At 41.5% G+C, this 20,602-nt stretch overlaps 1 protein-coding gene across 1 annotated transcript in view; it reads left to right on the forward strand.

Moving 5' to 3' along the window:
• The first annotated feature begins 2,910 nt into the window (after positions 1-2,910).
• LOC111230691 (V-set and transmembrane domain-containing protein 2-like protein) overlaps positions 2,911-20,602 on the forward strand; it is a 68,890-nt gene continuing 51,198 nt past the window's right edge. The window contains exon 1 of the mRNA XM_022757505.1: positions 2,911-3,148. Coding sequence (XP_022613226.1) covers positions 3,031-3,148 — 118 coding nt within the window. The 5' untranslated portion in view covers positions 2,911-3,030. The remainder of the gene's footprint in view (positions 3,149-20,602) is intronic.

The following is a 20,602-nucleotide window of genomic DNA, read 5'->3' on the forward strand; positions in this document are numbered from 1 at the left end:
GGCCTGAGCTCAGCTGCTGTAGAAGTTTGCCCACTCTTACTCTATGTTATTGGACAATGCAAAAACACATTCATTTCCCCTGATTGTTTTATTGGGGCACGGTAAAATATTACCAAGGCATATGCCCCAGTAAATGCTGCCTAATGACACCCCAGAGGTAAACTGAACACCAGTTGGTGATCATCATAAAGGCATCACAGCCAGCAATTGAAACAGAATATCAAGTATATTGTTCTTTTTTTCCGTTTCCTAACACCCTTTGCATTATTTCCCTCAGTACTGTTGATTATTATGGAAAGTTGTACCAAAGTTTTTCATGTTTTAATAGAAAACATTTATCTTGGACCAAAAAGTACAAAAAAAAGTATTAAAAAAAAGGTATATGAATCCCTGACATATTGGCTTTTATTTAAAAGGGTAATTGGAGTCAGGTAGTCCAATCAGTGTGTTGACATTAAAATATGGGCTACAGGTCTGTGGCTATGCGTAAAACATCCTCTCGTTACTACCTGAGTTTGATTTCTAAAGCAGGTGAAGTGAAACATGCCACTATCACAAAAAGAGATAAAGCAGGCCCTGCAAATATGTTGAGTATCAGTGCCATACATGTCTGTAAGGGAGTGTAAAGAACTCTGCATTAATAGTTCTGCACCTGCAAGTGTCTTATACACTTGCTAATGTCTGTTTTCAATGATCCAGAAATAACTATAATGAAAAAAGGAAGAAAAAGCAACAAGAACCGTGTTAATGGACGGGAAGCCCTCAGGAAAAATTAGAATTGAAAATGTCTGCCCGTCTCAAATATCTAAAGAGCAGGATTCACAAGACTAATGGAACAAAATACTGTGGACAAATTAGGCAGAACTTACAATTTTTGATAGAGGCTGCAAATGTTTTGTTTGGAAGTAAAAGTAACACTGCATACTGACCTAGACCTGGAGGGGGAGCAACATGGTTTGTTCTCGAGTGACAGTTTACAGTTGAAGACACAATGAGTTGTTGAAAAATTAACACAGAACAGGCCTTACACTGATTTAAAAAATATATATATATATTAAAAAAGAACTTGCTATTTTGCAGTTCTGACCTTGATTAAAATGTAACTGTGTGTGAATCTTACCCACATACAAATGGATAAATATTGTAAAACGGAAATCTTTTAACATAAAAACAATGAATTAATTATTATTATTGTTATATTTCGGTAGCAAGAAGATTTTCTCTGGTTTGTTTGTAAGTATATTGCTCCGCTTGTAAAAGTGGACAAAATATCTTACATAAAGTCCAATAGCCCATATCATAGTGTGGCTTGTTCAGTATGTGACTAACACTGAGGCTTCATTTCAGCACAACGGACAGCACCACAGCACAGCTCCAGTATGTTGCCCTGATCAGTCTTGAAGGCTGACACAGTTTAGTCAATAGTGAGCAGTAAATTCAGATTTCAGACACTCTATCATCATCATTTTGCGTCATCACTGACAGCTGTACTCACAGCAGAAAGTATAAAATGCGGAGCATAGCATTGTGGGATTGTTCTCCCCCAATGCCAGCTGGCGAGTCGCACAACGGAGATATCTGCGTTTACAAAATGCAGTGTGTTGAGTTGTACATGTCATGTTTACCTCCTTTTTTTTTGTTCCATTATGGAATTTTTGACTGACAGGATTTTCTTCAGAGCTCACAGACTTGAAAACATTTGCAGTACTGGAAACATTATCGCTACAAACAACCCTAATGACAACACTTTGTAAAAGGCAGCACTGGTTCTCTCTCCATTAAAAAAAAATCTCTCATGAAATAAACACATAATTGTTTCATCTTCAAATAGAAGACGACTGACCTCCACTTTTTCAAACACAATTTCCAGAAAAAATATAGTCTTATAGTTGGGCATTAGAGAACTCTCGACATAGGTTTTTTGGTTCATTCAGTTTAGATTCTGAATCCTGTTTGTTTCACAGAAGTGTGTAAGATCACATTGTCAGATTTTATGAATAAGCACGGTCCAATTTCCAACCAGTGAGAACCCTAACAGCAAAAATCTGGCCCATAGCCATAGTAAGTTCAGGCCCAGATCTGTAAAACTTACCTTGGTCTGTGTCCCTCCGCCCAAAGGCAGTGCCACTGTGGATCTAGTTTTGACGTCTGGCCGCATCTGGTCACTCCCACAAGGAGGTCCAAATGACGGCTGGCTATTTCTTAGTTAACACACTTGGGTCACGTCTTGAACAGGCAGTAAAATGGATGTAACTGTAACGCGGATCTGCCTGCCCAGAGAAAAACAAAAAACAAAAATCTATCGAAAATACTATGTTTGTTTAAGGTCCCATTGCTCGTTGAAAAATAAGTTCTCATGACCTTTAAGCAAAAACCTTTAAGCAAATTAATTAAATGAGTGAGGCAGGCTTTTTGCCCTTCATGTTAGTAGGAAGCTGATGTTGGAGCTAATGCTGTAACCATAGACTGTATATAGGCTCTAACCTACCTGGAAAAAAAACCCCTAGAAAAACGAAAAAAAAATGTACCATTAATAAAACACAACAATGTTATGTCTTTTAACATTTTACTTGTCTCCGTCGTTTCATAAAAGCGCGTTTCCTGGGGCGAAAAATTAAACATCGTAAAGTTTCAGGCAGGATGTGAACGTGTTTTTAATATCACTCCGCCAATAATTGATATTACTCATTGCAAACCGCGGCACCTCGCGTGTGGCAGAGGTCTCCCTCCGCCGCATGTAGAGCCGAGTGAGCGGAAGCAGAGCTTCAGTCAGTGTGCTGGCACAGAGGGAGGCTGCGGTGACTTCTTCGTTTCTTTATTTCGCACAGGTATCTCGCTCCCCTTCCTCGCCACAACAAGTCACCTGGATTTTTAAAAAACAAAACAACAAAGAAACAGCAAAAGAAAAAACAACAACAACAACAACAAAGAAAATTATTTTAAAAAACAAAAACAAAAAATACGACGTGCCCCTCCACCCGATGTGAAAAAGAAAGAGGGGGAAAGGAGAGCAGATAAAACAGAAGAGAAATGGGAGCGTTTAGGGTGCTGCTGGGGAGTTTGCATTACATGGGACTCTACATTCAACTTAGTGTCTCCACACGGCAAGCTGGACACGGCGAGGTAGAGAACCACATCTCCGGGAACGGTAGGTTTCAGACTCCTCTTCATTCATTTTCCTTTTACGAGAGGAACACGACATATGTGATGCCGTATCTGCTCACATGCAGTTGGGGGGAATTAAACAAAGAGCAGCACACGGGCTGAGAGGCTGATGCTGATAATATGGCAACTCATGCAAACGTGTGTTTTCTTTGATTTTGCGTTGTGGATACACAAGGTGCTTGTGGTTTGTGCTGTCAGGCACAAAATGACAGAGTTGAGATGTGTGCAGTGACTAGATCAAACTGTCATTCAGTCGGTGCAGGTCTATTATTCATCATTTTAAACCAACAATGTTTGTATAGTCTTATTTAAACGACTGTATTTAGGCATTTTCCAGTTATAGTTATTCAGTCTGGATGGCTGAATCCTTATTAACTCCATATCTCTTCTTTAATGAGTGTGCTCTTTGATATAATCGGTACCAGTCTGTGATGTACAGCGAGCCAGTGCTCATGACTGACACAGGATTTTGTTTTCTCTGAGAGCTGCAGCTCCTCAGCAGTGCTTCTCATCCTCCTCTCTCCTGATGACTCCAGCAGGAGCAGGAGGTGATGTCAGCTGACAGATGGAAGTTAATATCGTCCTTTTAATATCCCCGTGAAATCTATACCTGATCAGTCGTCCTTCCACTTCAGATCTGCCTCGTTCACTCTCTCACCAGGAGCTTCCCTAAATGGCCTCCAGTGTTTACACTTGGTTACGTCATACAGTCTTAACACGGAGAGTGTCCTGGCCCTCTCCGCTTTGTCCTGGCAACTTTGGCTCAGCCTGCCGGTCTCTACAGGTGTTTCACGCTGCCAGCTCGGCAGATGTGCCAAGTTTTTGTGTGGGTTGAAAAGAAAAAACACAGTGAGGAGGAGGAGGAAGGGAGATTGAGCGGAAGTGATGGCCAGCAGGTCTGAATGTCTCAGTGCCCTTGAGGCAGTGACTCTTAACAGTAGATCTATTAGCAGCTTCTCTGACTCCTGTAAATGTGCTTCATCATCGGACACAGCAAACGGCTCAGCCCGGAGCCCAGGCTCCCTCAGGACTCAAGTTTTCATCCCACACACTAAACTGAACTATGCAAAATTATATTAAATCTCAAAGCATGGTTACAACACAGATGAGAGCCCCACTTCCCTTTAATTGAGACACTGATATGTCGCAAATATAATTATCTTGTCATGTATGATCATGTTTGCACCCACGGAAAGTGATTTATTGCAACTTGATAAGAGTGAGTTGAGCAGCACTGAAAGCAGAACTCAGAAATGTTGGATATTTTTTGACCGGAAATTGTTTTACATTTTGGGGAATATTTGCTGTTTTGCTGAGAGTTAGATGAGAGGATCGATACCACTCACATATCTGAATGGAAACGGGGGAAAACAGAAAGTCTGGCTCTACCATCACCTCTAAAGCTCACCAATTAACATATTATATCTTATTTATTTAATCCTTGTTTTTCAATATATTTGGTGGTGTCACAAGCTAAGCTAAATGCCTGCTGGCTTCATATTTAACGTACGGACATAAGAGTGCTATTGAAGTTCTTATCTAACTCTCAGAAGAAAGCAAACTGCAGATTTCCCAGACTCACTTTTTTTCCCCCCTCTAACTCAAGGACCACTTACTAGCTTTTCCTCCGCAGACGGCGGTTGCTGAGTTGCACTTAACCTAGGTTACATGATAACAGGTGTTCGTATATATATGGACCACCCAGTGGGTGCTGGGACCGGTTTTGGTCTGGTATTGTCCGTTTCTGGTGTTCATCCACCGGCCACACTTGATTTCATATTCTACTCCAGTCGTCCTCTCAGCGGTTGGTGTGTGTGTGTCTTTAGGTTTGTACCTGCAGAAACCTTCAGGCCTTGAATGTTTTCTCGCAGGTCCTGATTCCTTCTGACTTAAAAACCCAGACTTGATATTCCGACGTGTGTGTGGTGGTGGTGGTCCCTGTTGTTTCAGCAGAGTCCCTCCTGGTGTAAAGTCAGGCCAGGATTCTCGTTTACCATCCATTAGATCGGTTGTCTCTTTGTACTGACGCCACGTTAAAGAATTGATCTGTATTTAAGTTTAAACTACTGACTCATTTTGTCGCTATGCTGAGCAATGTGAGTAATATCTCCTGGCATGTTAGCGCAGCCGTAACATAAAGGATCTGAATGTGTTTTCAGACTGAATAATGTGCTTGTGGGAAGAGATATCTTATAACAGTGGGTATGTGGGATTTTTATGGAAATGAGTGTGTGTGCAAATACACTTGTTTTTGTTTTGTCCTGAGGGTAGAATGAAAGAAAAGAGGAGGGCAAGTACAGATTTAAAACTCTTGCAGATGCGATTCGCACGAAATACTAAGTGGCCTTGAAATGTAAAAATTAGTAGAACATCAGGAACACGGCGCATAATGCTGCGGTATGAAGTTAAGTCTAATAGGATTGTCAGATGGATCGCAGGTGTAATGACTTTCAGGGTGGCAGTGATGAGGATTTAGGGATGAAGACGAGGATAAGCCCACCTGAACTCACTTTAATACCGACATATTTGCAGAATAAGTTTTACCCCCTTTTTTTTTTCTTCTCAGACTGTCCATAGTTGTTAGGCGGATTCACAGCGTGAGTCACATCAAATAAATGGAATGAGGACGGGGTCAGCTCAGGGAAGTCGAGAAGCATTCATCTGCTTTTCTGAGAATATACTGAAATGTGTGGCTGTATATGTGGTTTCTGAGCCCCTGGGAGTCATAACTCATCCTCCTTTTCCCTTCACTGGCGTTCCACCAGCTGGACCAGAGAGCCGCGAGGTAAGAGCAAAAGGAAGTAAGAGAAATGAAAGGGGGGAAAAAAAAAAAACAGTTGTAGAAATCTTTGCTCAATTTTCATACCGCTCCGGGCTACATCTGCCCAGACGTTGTTTTAGTCATTGATACTTTTCAATTACCTCCTAATTAGGGCACGGTTATCCAGCGAGGCAATTGTTTCAGCCAGTCGATTGCCTTAATTAATCAGGGAAGGGTAAACGAGCTGTTGAGCCAGTGAGATGCTGAAACTTTGCCACGGAAAACAAATTGGAGTCAGACAACAGGAGCAATGCTGACAGTACCCTCACCTCAGTACCCCAACATGCATCACTGTTTCTTCAGCGTCAATCTGAATTTAAAACGTTTTTTTTTTTTTTTTTGCTTCCGCTGACAGAAGCTTTCCGTGCCTGCGAGTCTTCACTCGGGGCCCGGCTTAGCTCCACGCCCTGTTTTGACCTCCATCACCAGAGGAACCCGCCCCACTCTGACTCCTATTATTAGACTGTATTTGAACCTTTTTTTTTTTTTTTTCCAGTTCAACAGGTGAATCATTTACCATTCAGTGAAGACAGAATCCTTTATGGCTGCTTCACCACCTTAAAAGGCTTCAGGCCTGTCTGCTCCTCTACACTATGGCAGTATTTGAGGGAGAATATACCGGATGGATGCATGAGTATAAACTCAGGCCTGGCACAGGTGCAATCACAGCCTGCGATGGATGAGCCTCCTCTCCAGCCCTGTCTTAACCACCTGAAATCCTACCGTTGGGTGTGTTGTATGATAAATGTAGGGGGTAGGACTTCCACTAAAAAGCAAACTGGATCATTGAGGCAGTGACATCACACTACTGTTAGACTATTAAAAATTTAACAGTGTCCAATGCAGTATCACTAGCAAAGATTCAGCAGCAGCTTGTGTGGGGTTTACTCTGTGTCTCCTGCAGAATCAGACACCAAATGTCCCCGTCTGCTCCTCGCCTCCCACTCACTCACTCACTCACTCACTCACTCACTTACACTTCCCTGCTGATGGAGGTGTATTGACATGACAGTGAGTTTCCATACACCGTCGCAGCAGTGAGTATAGAACAGCAACAAATCAGGTGCACTGATTTTAGTTTTTCACTGGGAACACTGTTAACTGGATCAGCTAATACGGGCACCCGTCCAAGTGGCACTGAACAAACATTGCATACTATTGGCTTTTCCTAAAAATAATTACAAGAGCAGCTGCTTCTCACATCACAGAGATTTTGTAATAATGTTCAACCACATTAAATTAGAATAATACAGAAAACAACACTTCATTTTTTATTTTTTTTTTCACCAGTTAGTTCAGCATTGAAAGAAGAGACAAACACTCATTCACAAACATACGCCGTTTTTGAAGCGGTAAAAGCGGCCTCCCTAAGAGCATACGTTTATTGTTCTTTTAATGGCACTATTTCAAGTATTATTCAGTTGCTGGTTGGTTTAAAGACAGCTGCTTTTTCTCTCCTCCAATATCAGCAAATACATTTGTATCGCCACGCAACAGACATTTTCTTTTTTTATTACTGCTGTAAAATTAATTCAGTGGCAGAAGGTATTGACTTTTTTCACCTTTATGGCATTGCAACTGGGTCTCCTGCAATTTTTGTGCATACCTGTACACAACTAATTTGCATTATGCCTTTTATCCACATAATGAGGAAACACTGATACAGTGTTTAAGCTGCAAACTTAGGGCTTGTGCCCAATGAGGAGAGAGCGTCCGCAAACGCCTCAAGAAAAGGCGTCTTTCTTCAGAAAGACGCGGCTGCACCAAACACTTTTAGTTGAATATCTCTTCAACTAACTAACTTCTAACTTTTCAGAAAGGCGCTGGTGTCACTGCAGCTCATTTTCCGGCAACCAATCAGATGAAGCGGGATCCGTCACCCTGGCAACCAAGAAAATGGAGGAGAAGCTTGTTTTGGGCCTAGCTGTCTATCCCGAGCTTTATGATTTTTCGGGTAGAAAAGCCCGAATGTGGGAGCAGATCAGCTGGGCGCTGAAAGGCGGCGGTGATATGTTGTCAAGATACTGTTGCCATAGAAACAAAACCCTCTTGCAGCGCTTTTTTGACAAAGTGCTGGGACACATCTCGCATTAGTTCAGCGATTCGGATAGGTTTGGTGTTGTGCCCGTTGAAGGTTGTTGCCACTGGTCGGAGGAACAGTCGACCAATCAGAGCCTTGTAGGCAACGTTAGCCAGCTTACCTGGCTACAATGAAAAAAGTGTCCACTGGTTGCCTGGCAACCTCGCCTAAGGATCTCCTGTGAAACCACAACTTGTCGTTCTTTTGGTTTTTCTGCAGGTATAACAAACTAAATACAACGTATTAATTAGCAATATTTTGATTTTTTTACCTTTACAGAGAGACAGGCTAGCTGTTTCCCATTCCCAGCCTTTATGCTAAGCTAAGCTAATCAGCTACTGGCTGTATCTAAATATCCTCTCCTGTTTTATGGTAAAGTCTCAACGCACTACATTAACGTTAAGGAAACCTCATGTTCTTGGTTTCTATGGCTGTTATTAGCCATGACTTCCAGGAAAATGGATGAAGTCAGTGTTGTTGTCTATCTGTGTTAAATCTTAAGTTTTTAAGTAACAGTAACATTTAAAAATGGCAGATATCAGTGTTATAGCAGTACTTTACCACCATAGAAAGTGGCTGCTATGAACAATCAGCTAATTAGTTGGTCAAGAGAAAATTAACCAACAACACTGATCATTTATTAATTGTTTATTTATCAAGACAAAATGCAGGTAATTTGCTGTGGGTCTTTGACAGTCAGACAGTAAATGTAATGGGTATTTTTATTATTATTATTATTATTATTATTATTAGACTTAACAACTCATCAAATAAATAATCATCAAATTACTTTAATGAGAATAAAAGATAGTTGCAGTCCTACATGTACTGTAAGCCCATTAAGTACCTTTTATGTAATTGTACTCTGTGCAATGTAACCCCGTTTGTCTTTATGCTTTTTCCAATTTGCTTTGATGCTCTTTCCAATATGTGATTTAGCCTAAATTTCTTCCTGGCTTAAACTACTCGGGGCTATTTTACTCCTTTTACTCTTTCCCTCTCTCTTTCTCTCTGTGTCTGTCTCCCACTGTCAGTAACTATGTTGCTCAGAAAGAGACAGAAAGATGGAAGAAGAAGGAAAGTGTCAGAACAAACAGGAGGGATGAGGGTGAGGGAACAGAGGAGAGAGGGACAGGCTGACGGTTTTAAAGCTTGTTGGCTCTCAGCAGTAGGTAGAGTCAATGTATTTAGGTCCTGACCTCGGTATATACTCGTCACTGAGAAGACAAGTGCTGCAGGGGCGGCCCGGGATAAACTACAGAGAGGAGAGAAATTATCACTGTAGCTGCGCCTCCCCTCTGTTTAATACACAGCTCGGTTGTCTCAGGACTCAGAAATCAATCTTTCACATCTCCTGGCTTTTGTCTGCGTTTTCTTTCATCAGCAGGAGTGTACTCAGAGCAATGATCCATGACATTTTCATATTAATGTGTGTTGATTTCACTGCTCTACACAATTCACTGACACAGTTCAGCAGTGATTCAAGTTGTGTATATATATATATATGCGTCATGATGGCTGTTAAATTGAATCTCTTGAACACCGAAAGTGGAATAAAAAAAAAAAGGAACTTGGCAGAGTGACACAGGCATTTTAACTTCTTCTGGTTAGGTGAGCTCAGGTTGAGTTTGGGCGGGGTTACGATGTTAAACGTGAAGTCACTAAACTCAGGTTACCAGTAAGACTGATTGAGGGAAATTTCAATAAAACAATCTGTGAGTCCTTATTAAAAACACCCCGTGTGGATAGATTGTGAATCTGCCTTTAAACAAAGTGAATATGTCCGTCCGTCCCATTCTTGTGGACACGATATCTCAGTAACGCCTTGACCGAACTTCTTCAAATTTTGCAAAAATGTCCGCTTGGACTTGGACTCAAGGATGAACTGATTAGATTTTGGTGGTCAAAGGTCAAGGTCACGGTGACCTCTCAAAACATGGTTTTTGGCCTTGTGAATGCAATATAGTATCTCTGTCATCAAATTTGGTACGAGCGTTCACTTGAACTCAAGGATGAACTGATTCGATTTTAGTTATCAAAGGTTGGTTGCGGTTATAGGACTAAGACTAGGTGTTACACGCTCTACCTCAGTTCAATCAGGAATATGCACCGTGTGATGTCCAACACAGAGCCCTGGATTTGGATGTTGTTTTTGAATATTGTGAAGTAGTTTGTCGTGTTCAAGCTAAAAACCAGGTGTGAAGTTGCCCTTTAAGGCTAATTTCACTCTGCGTCAGTGGCGCATATCTACAAATAGATTCGCAGGTAATCTAATTATCACAAAACATCTGAGACCGAGTTAAACAGCTGGTGGCGCTAATGCTCCAGTCGGGGTGCCATTAAACCGTTGCAGAAGAAGAGGGTGCAACAAGACGATGCAGTTAAGAGAGCGCCACGGACATACAGCATACACTGTATGTTTGTTTCGTGTATTCATTTAAGCAACATGACCGAGTTGCTTGCTGCAATTGTCTGTCTCTTCTGTGGAGCAGAAGCTCCAGTGAACGTTTAAGTCACACACTTCATGTACATCATGATTTATTTACTTAAAAACTTTTTTTGCAACATTTCAAGGTTTTTGTTTTTTTTATGATTCACATATTGAAAATGCACACAGCAACTAGTTGGATAGAAACTCAATAGACATCATGCTTATACTGTACAGTTCTTAAATGCAAAAATACAAGAACTGGATCCCAGAATTGAGTATTTATGAGGGTTAAAACATTGCAGCTCAGATAACCATGTGTTTCTACATGAATAATGACTTTCCAGAGAAATAATAATGCCCTTATAGAACATTTATAAATAATAGAATATGCCCAGAGTGTCAAACCTTCACTCCAGCTGTCACTGACAGTCGTTCAGTATCTGTGGGGAGGGAGGACGTCGTCTGAGTGGACGACACTGATCAGTTGTGTCCGATTCAAACAGCCAATTTATCAGTCTGACCCGTGCAGACACATGGCAGCAGTTCAGGTGTTGTACTCATTGCTTGACAACGTGGATTCGGGGTCCTCCATCATTCTCGCCTCCTCCTTCCTTCCCTCGTCTGTTCCTGCTTGTTGCTGTGTTGTGTGTAATAAACTCTGAATCCTCTCCCTTCCCCCTCGATGAGAACGCTCCCTTCAAAATCGGCACAAACAAGCTGCGGGGTCAGTCAGCAGTCAAGGACTCTCCCTCTGTCTTTCTCTATAAGTGCCTTCTGCCGAGCTCGTCCTTCGCTCTCCCTCGCAAAGCACTTCACTAGTGTGTGTGTCTGTGTGTGTGTGTGTGTGTATGTGCAAGTGTGTGCGTGCGTGTGTGTGTGCGTGCGGGTGGGGGGTGGGGGGGGACTTACTTTGGAGGAGAAATGATTGCGGACAGCTTTGAGCGTGGTGATCCAAAGCTGCACTTTCTCTGAGGTGTCCCTCTATGACTGAAACTCATCTCAGGGACTCATCATCCAAACTGCGGGTGTGTGTGTGTGTGTGTGTGTGTGTGTGTGTGTGTGTGCGCGCGCATGTGTGTGAGGCTCTGCGGACTTTGTGTGAGAGATGATAAAGGCAGCTTTGAGACGGACTAACCAAACCCTCGCTCTCTGTATTCTCTGTGTGTGTTTGTGTCTTTGCATGGGCTGTACACTGTAAGTCAATTATATGTGTGTGTGTGTGTGTGTGTGTGTGTGTGTGTGTGTGTGTGTGCGCGCGCGTGCGTACGTGCGTGTGTGTGCTCATAGAGATGGAGGGGGATACAGTATTCCCTCTATTGCACTCAGCATGATGATGTTGGGGGAAGTGCTTGGCTGTGAAGACTTGTCTGAGAGAGTGTTGCTTATCTTCCATTAGACACATTACTGCCAACGTTGCCATCAAAGTGGAGAGACACACACACACACACACACACACACACACACACACACACACATACACATACGGACCCTCTGATTTAGAGAGACACACACTTCTCCTGGGGAGGCACTTGGCAGGATTCATCTGTTGGCAGTCTCACTGAGGGAGGAAAGAGGAAAGAGGAGGAGGAAGAGGAGGAGGAAGAAGAAGAAGACAGGCGAAGAGGGGAACGTGATGTATCCGTGGTCCAGGATCAGTCATTTGCAGCCTGAAAGAGCTCCTCAGCCTCCAGCCGGCTGCCACATAATTTAGTGAAGTGTCATTGTTCCCTGGAGAGTCTCTCTGATTTGCATTAGACTTTGTATCTTTAAGTCACATGTTGGTTTGACATTGATTGTTCGCCGTGTCATTACAGTTCTGAGATAATCTATGTTTATCTGACTCTTATTTAGAAAGTAGATCTGTTTTTAGTCTGTTTCAGCACAAGGTCCTGGTCCCGTACGGCAGTGTGACATCACACAATGCCTCACCTCCCCTCAGGGATCCTGAGAAATGTAAATTGATCATGAAACAAAAAGGAAATGAAAAGCCAGTGTTGCATATTTGTTCCATTTTAAAAGAATCAAGTGCACACTGCAAAAAGCCGCCTTAGTGCCTCTGAATCACATTCAACACAGTAATGCAATTACAAGCCTGCCTCGCCAGTGCATTGCACTGAATTTATAATTCACGTACCGCTGACACCTCTGAAAATAAGCATCAAGTCCGTCGTGCACAACATACATATCACAGGCTAAAACATAATATCATATATCATCATCATGATAACATAATAGATGTAACACACATCTTCACACATATTCCCAGTCTGACAGAACGCGTTCGGGCTGAGCTCCAACAAGGAGCAAATGATTATTTAACCGTTCGTAAAAATTGGGTTATTATCTTCATTTTCAATGTGTTGGTTTAGATTAGACAGAAACTGACACATGAACAACAAAACTTACCTCGACAGTAAGATGTCGATGTTATGTTTGGTTTGATTAAACGAGAATGTTAATCATTAGGCTTGGGCTGATATTCAATAATATTGAATATTGCAATATTTCCCGCCATATGCAATATTTTCCATAGTATATATTTTTGCAGTTTTGCAGTATGCACAGTCTGCACTGCTGCCGAGTCCGACCCTCATTGTTCTGATTTGTACCTTGGCATGTGACATATAAAACTTCATGAGCTGCATATCACCCACCCACTACTGCCCCTCTAACGAGACTTTTACTTTTAGATGTTTAATTAAAGAAAGTGTGACCAAGATAGTCGTATGCTCTGTCATCTTTTACTTATGGATGCAATTATAGTGAAAATATATTTTTATATATGATATATATATAGAATTATTCCTCTTATTGCTGGGGACCACCAGGGGTCCTTGAGGGGGTTCCTGGAGGTCCCCAGCAATAAAGGAATAACTTTGACCCCACTTTGAGAACCACTGGTCCAGCGGTGGATAATAATTATTACAATATTATAAATGGTAAATCTGCCACCGTTGTCACTGCAAACTGCTTATTGTCCAGTTAATGATATGATTGACAAATCAAAATACTTTAGACTATGTTGATACAAAGATTCTGCCAATCCAGTATTATTATAAAGCAAAGGTGGTCTCCAACAAAGATATTAAAGCGACAGCCATCATGGTAACAGATACAGTCTGTGGTTTTTTAATGTTTTTATTATTTACCACACTACTTCCTGATAAAATGACGTTTTCCCCAGGCGGCCGTAGCTGCCTTTGTCTCTGTTTCCAAGATAATGGTCATGTTATTACCTCTCATCGTTTTGTACACCCACCCTCTCTCCTAACCTACGGATTCCTCACCATGGCAACTGTCTCACGTGAACCTCCTCTATATGCCGTGACGTTACGGCCTTGAGTCATTCCCTTGGAATCAACTCATCACATTATCAGCGGGTGGCATCCAGTGACTTCAAGCATACGGGAGAAGCCGGCTTTGAGGATCGCTTTAATGTGCCTGCCTCTTATGCGTCCTTTCATGTGGCCGATATCGAAGCAAACATTTACATTTTGAGAATTTTCCAAAGCGCTGTTTCAAGGAAAGCACAGAGAGGTTACATTATTTATAAAACCCACAGTCAGTTATGCCTTCATATCTAAAGAGCCTGAACCTCTGTAACTCTGTCAGGTCCACCAGTGGGCCCAGATTTAATACTGCAGCTATAAAAACACTGCTGCGTTTAAATATTTCTTACAGTATTAGCATTTTTGTGAAGCAATGAAGTTTGAGGACAAGATATAAGGCTTCAACCTGTTATGGACTCTTCATGTACGTCATGATTTAAAAACTTAAAATTAAAAAAATATGACAAAATGAGGAGAGTAAGTAATGCAAACAGGGCAAGAAAGGCTAACTGTGTATGTGTGAGTTAGTATGTGTATTTATGATTTGCTTTAATCTGTAAAAAGCTGCATACTCAAAGTTTATGCAGAAGTGTAAAGCTACATGACACTAGCCTAAGAGTTGGGGTTCTCATTTATGTGAATCCACAATCCAGTCCACTGTTTAAGTAAAGCCTTCAATAATTTTAAGAAACAAAATGATAAATAACTTTAGTTTATCTTCAGTTCTTTCATTAAAACAAGTAAACTCAGCTAAATTACATTCTTTATATTTAGCTGAATGATCGGGATACCGCTGCTCCTCGATACTTCATCATCATGTTATTTACTGAAACGCTCAGAAGACACAGAGAGGGAGAACCCTTATTTTCAGTGCTGCCGAGTGTCAGACATACATTGAATGCAGACACAACTAAAATCAAATAGCTATAAAAGAAGAGTATACTTACTTAAATATATAATATTAAATATTCAAATACTTAAATAGTTTTGAAATTTAAAGTTATAAAAACGTGCTGACAATTATACATGTTGATCTTTTGACTCGAGTAAGTACCAACATGTGTAACTGTATACTAATAAGTAGTAGGTCAGACCTGGTAACATTTCCACAAGTCTTAAACACTGTCACATTATCATAAAGGCCACAGCAGCACAGGATAAATAAACACAGAGACTAAATGCATGTCTTGTTCTGCCTTTGGAGCAGCACTGCAATAAATGTTATCAGCAAAGCTATCATCTCTTATGCACAAAGACATTGAAATCAGTTTAATAAAGCTCAAAGCGTCGAGAAGATTCTCCTCGTGTATAAATATGAATGAATAAAACATACCACATATAGGCAAATAGAAATTAAAGCCTCAAGTAAATGTGTGGTCTGTCTTCGCCTGTGCAAAATCAGACTTCGTTATCTAATAAATGATATAATTGATTTACACGCGTTTACAGGTGGGCGACGAAGGAAAATGGGAAAATAAGTTTTAAAATCACCGGACAGAAAAATAAAACCTCCTCCACCATGTTACCTTTAAACTGTTCTCCAGCACTGCTGCCTCTCAGGCTACAAACAAAGCACCAGGATTGTGGCTCTTTCCATTAAGGTCCTCCTGTCAAGTCTGAATAACACCACAATGAACATTTACATAATGAACAACAAAAAAAACAACCTATTACTTTAACAGATAATTGAAGGCGGCCGTTGTGACGTGCTGTGATCCATGTCTGATAAGGGGCTTTAGACTCAGAGTTTTTCAACTTGGAGCTGCAATGCAGACAAAGAAAAACAAGCAGTACACTTGTATAAAAATGTCTATTCCACCACATTTTATTCACCTCTGAACCCTCTTGTGCAGCCACTTTCTTGAGCTGCTGGACGTTATTTCACTGCATACTGCTTCTGGTACCTCCATGTGAACCGTGGGGCTTTAAACTCCGTGTTCATTAGGTTCTGCTGGACACAAAATCCAGCAAGAAGAAACAAAAAAAAAAAAAAAACCCAAATCAAGCAACAAGAGATGCCATTTTAGTAGCCCTCCGTTGTGAAGCGAAGCACGCACACACATGCACGACACATAGACACAGCGTGCTCAATTATGCGTGGTGCCCCCGGCCATTTTCAGACAGGGTTATCAATTACGACGTCTCTGCAGTGACCAGGCCAAATTACACCGCCGTGGAGAGCCTCTTTCCTGCACAGCGGGTGTGCGTGTATACGGACGCGGACGTGGTGTGTGTATTTGTGTGCGATTGTAGCCTGTGAATGACTCTACATCCAGTGGTTGGTTTTTCCGCAGTTACCCAGACTCCAGCCAAATTAACTGGCATGCACGCGTGTAGTCGTTCAAAGTGTTGTTTGGAGTTCACATACACACATGCGCGCACGCACACACACACATACACACACACACACACACACACATACACACACAGACTGACAGGCGCACTTTGCTTGAATCCAATCATGCGCTCTCCCTCTTTTAGCTGGCTGCCAGTGATTCACATATTCTGTCTTTCATGTCCAACTAATAGGCTCTTGGCCATCTTTGAGGCCCTGCATGGTATTTACAAAGGGCTGCTGAGTTGGACAGCCTGATACCTGTGGGCAGTGTAGAAGGAAACATGTAAACACACACACACACACACGCTAATACCCTTACTCTCAGCTTGGTGTGGTGGAACGGCGTAAGAGTAAATGGTCTTTCCTCAGTGTTGTTTGTAACGGTTGGCTGCTCTGCAGATGGCAGCTGTAGTCCAGATACACACTGAGTCCTGCTGGCTACACTTAGTCCTATTTAATAAGTGTCCTTCAGAATTTATAAGTATTGCTCGTTGTTAGGGCAGAAACAATATATTTCCAGTTTACTTAATTGATCCGTCAAATGTTTCCCATTCAGTCCATGTAATGTTTTGTCCAAAATCAAAGATATTCCATTAATAATTATATAAATTAGAGAAAAGCAGTAAATTCTCACATTTAAAAAGCTGGGTACAATGAATGTTTGGCATTTTTATGACTAATTAATCACCTGTAAGTATGAATTGTTAACTTCTAATGACGAAGCTATCGCCTCAAGCCGAGGAAAAAACAGAACGACTTTGTGTGTGTTCTATGTTCAATTGTTTTCTATAAAAAATAATTTCTTTACACCGCTTGTACAAACTTAGTGCGTAGAGTTCTGACAAGATTTAAGGATTAACTAGACCTTTTGAGACGTGTTAGGTTAGCGTAGCTTAGCATACAGACTAGAAGCAAGTAGGGTTGCCACCTTCTATCTGAAGAAGGTCTTTAAGTCTAAGTGAATAGATGGGATATTAGAATGATCAATTTTTCTGATTATTGCCTTGTATTCTCTATTAGCTATTGTATAACATAGGCTAATAAAGACTATTATATACAGTTGGCAATATACAGTTAATAGAACATAGGCTATACCGGGGGAAGTCTTGCAGCCAAAGGCCAGAGGTTGTTAGAACTTCATGGCATGCACTCTACCAGGTGAACCACCGAGACGCCGCACTGCTGTCTTTACCTGTAGAAGGCAAACCATTGACGCTGACGTCGTGTGTGACCTGTATTTTCTCACAGCACACAGAACTTGTCAGTGTACCGGTCAAACTTCTCCAATCCACTTCTAGCCTAAAAACTGGTTTGGTTTTTACTTGACGTGACATTATTCACAGCACTTTGAGGACATGGTTTATAAATGAAATGACGTGTACAATAATACGGGTCAATTTGCAACCCGTATTCAATCAATACTGGATGCAGCATTATATTTTTAAATATTGGACGATCCCGTATTATACAGGATGTATGGCAACCCTAGAAGCAAGGGGAAACAGCTAGCCTGACTCAAGTGAAGTGAAGTCCCCCCCCGGGAGTCATGTCAATTTTCTTGGGAGAGTTCTGACAAGAAAGCGAATAAGCATATTTTCCTACATGTTCCCGAAAGTATGTCTTCAAGGAATAATTTTCTCTGTATGTTGAAATGATTAGAAATGAGGTAGAATTTTTTTCCCATACCAGGCCTCTGTGGGACGGTGACAGCTGGCTCCACGGAGATTGGGCAGAAAAGCACCTTAATGCTAAAAAGGGAGTCCCAGGCATTTCATAGCTGAGACGTACTGAGGCCGCTCAGAGCTGTGCTCAACCATCCCCTGGGTGGATTTTCTGTCTGCGTCTGGCTGTGCAGCTCACAGAGGAACAGTGAGGATGCAGCCTTAATGTTTGAGCTACACAGCCCTGAACATGGCATGTTATCAGTGATGAGAGCATGCTGCATATCCAGCTGAATTGCTACTAGAGGGATACTTTAACCATGAAACCACTCAGTGCTGAAGCCACTAAGAGATTAGTGAGGAGAAGATGTTGCATATCAAATCACCTTTTGACTGGAAGAAGCTTTAGCCAGCAGGCTCAGATGTTTGCTCATTTCTTCTCTCAGGATTCTTGGCTTTGCTCGTCTTCGCTGCGGTTTGACTTCGGTGGCCATTTTGCCTTCTTCCCAGTATGCTTTCAGCAAAAGGTCTTCATGTTCTCAAAATGGTGTTGGTGCAACATGCGTGAGACAACCCGATTTTTGCAAAAGTGGCATCATCCAGAATCAAATTGGTCCCCTGCTGGCTCTGCACTGGCAACAGCAGCATCTTCTGCAGTCACTGCACATCATCACTACGCTATACACACTGTATTGACTTTTAATGGCCCATAACATATTTGCATCATCCTTCATCCCATGTCATTGTTTGACTTGGGTGACTATTTGTAAACCTTTTGATTTGTGCTGGATTATATAGTCAACCATGTGCACGCATCATTACATCTGCCATTATGAGAAAGTGCTTTAATAAGCTGACAGTGTTTTGAAAACAGGCCCAAATAAAATGTCCCTCAAAGTCCCTTGAGTCACACGGTTATGTCAGTTCAGCTGAGTCATAAAAGTGACTCATACAGGTGAGCGTGGAGCAAGATATGTGGAGCTGGTTGATCATTACAGCTTCAGCACTGTGTCTGTATGGACCAGATCTGATGTTTTGTACTCTTTCAAAAGTGTAAGTGTATTAAAGGATCATCCTGGTTTCAATCACTAATAGAAACACTGGAAAGAACAAAGAGAAAACAGGTTGTAATAAACAGGAACTATTCTTTAACTAGTCCAGAAAAAGACAGATTAAAGTTATAAAAATGACTAGACCTATGTTATATATATTATATATATATATATAGAGACCTCTACAGATAATTCGGCTCCAGGTAAAAACCTCTTGAACGAAAAACGAGGAAGGAATCCAAACCGGCAGAAACTTACAGCAAATGGTGGTGAAGACAACAACTCCCATGATCCCACGCTATTTCACAATGTCACCCAATCCGGTCTTTTGTTATTGTTTTGGTTGAGCGCAGGAGAAGTTACATACTGTGTGTTTAACTTACACAGCAGCATCACACTGCCTTCACCCAGCAGATGGAGTTCATTCTCTGTAGAAATATACCTTTGGATCTTCTTCTCCACGGTGGCTCTAAAAGTCACGGTTCATTCATGAAGACCATGATACAATTGAAAGCACAAGAACAAGCAAGTAAATGGACACTGAGTTGAGGTTGATTTAGCAGCTGTTTTCAGGGACTTAAAACAAACTGTTATGAGTCAGATTGTATCTGTTGCTTGGACGCAGTGAGGTGAAATCACTTCCGCTTATTCAGATGAGACTGTGGCGGTGTTCTGGTCTTAATAGGAGAATCACCAGCTAATGGACATATCTTATTGCTGCCTGTTCTGACCGTGGATACTTGATGATCCTTCTACAGGTGTTCAGTCAAAAATGGACAGAATTAAACTCAAAGTTTTTATTGGACACTTTAAATTCACATGCAGACGTGTCACCATGTCAGCCACGTCAGAATACTTTAATTCTGATTACATGCTTTGGTGCACGTCTCATTAGATTTAGATTAGATTTGAAAATGTAATTCTTTCAACTAGATTAAATGTGATTGTGCCTGTAACAGTGAGCCCCTGATAAGCTCTGATGTCTTGCTGTTGTCCTGAGCTGTGCGATATGTCAAGCTCATTAGCTCAACCAAATTGTAGTTTCAGAAAGACAAACAGGGCCTCGCTGCAAATGAAATCTCTCTCCAAATGAAGCTTAGCGTCGCTGCTGCAAATAGATTACAACCGAGGAGTTGTATTCCCAACGTCGGCTCTGATTAGCGCCGCGAAGACGCCGCTCGTTCTGTTTTTAGAGAGACTTGTTCCGGTGTGATAGCTCGGCGTCTCAGAGGAGGCTTGATGTGTCGTGTCCCTATTAGATGTGACACTTTTCTTGCCTGTTATTCTTTTTTAATCTGCCGTGTCAAAGTCATGCTCTCTGCCTGTTTTTTTTTTTCTTTTCTTTTTTGTCTTTTTTGGTCTTTTTTGGCTGTGTCTCACTCCTCTCTCATCCTCCTCTTTTTCCTCTCTTTCTACACGTGTTAATGTGGCAGAAGTGTCACGGATGTGGCAGCCGCCGTGAAGATGAAAAGATCCAGTGTTGATGCAGGCAGGCCACACACTCGCCTATCACAGGCAAAGAGTTTGTTGTTGTTTTTTTTTTTCACCTCTGATTAATCGAATGTGATTTGCTTTAAAAAAAAAAAAAAAATTCTGGCTAAGTTTTGGAAAGTAGGCCATGTGCCTCTTTTTCCTGCTCAGCTGCTTGTGCTGCTGTCTGGAGTCCTGAGGTGTTTTTTTAGTTTGATTTTCTTTCTCTAATGTAATGAGTTGCACTGAACTGAG

This window comes from Seriola dumerili, unplaced genomic scaffold (genome assembly GCF_002260705.1).
Source record: "Seriola dumerili isolate Sdu_G_001 unplaced genomic scaffold, Sdu_1.0 BDQW01000278.1, whole genome shotgun sequence".
Classification (NCBI taxonomy): domain Eukaryota; kingdom Metazoa; phylum Chordata; class Actinopteri; order Carangiformes; family Carangidae; genus Seriola; species Seriola dumerili.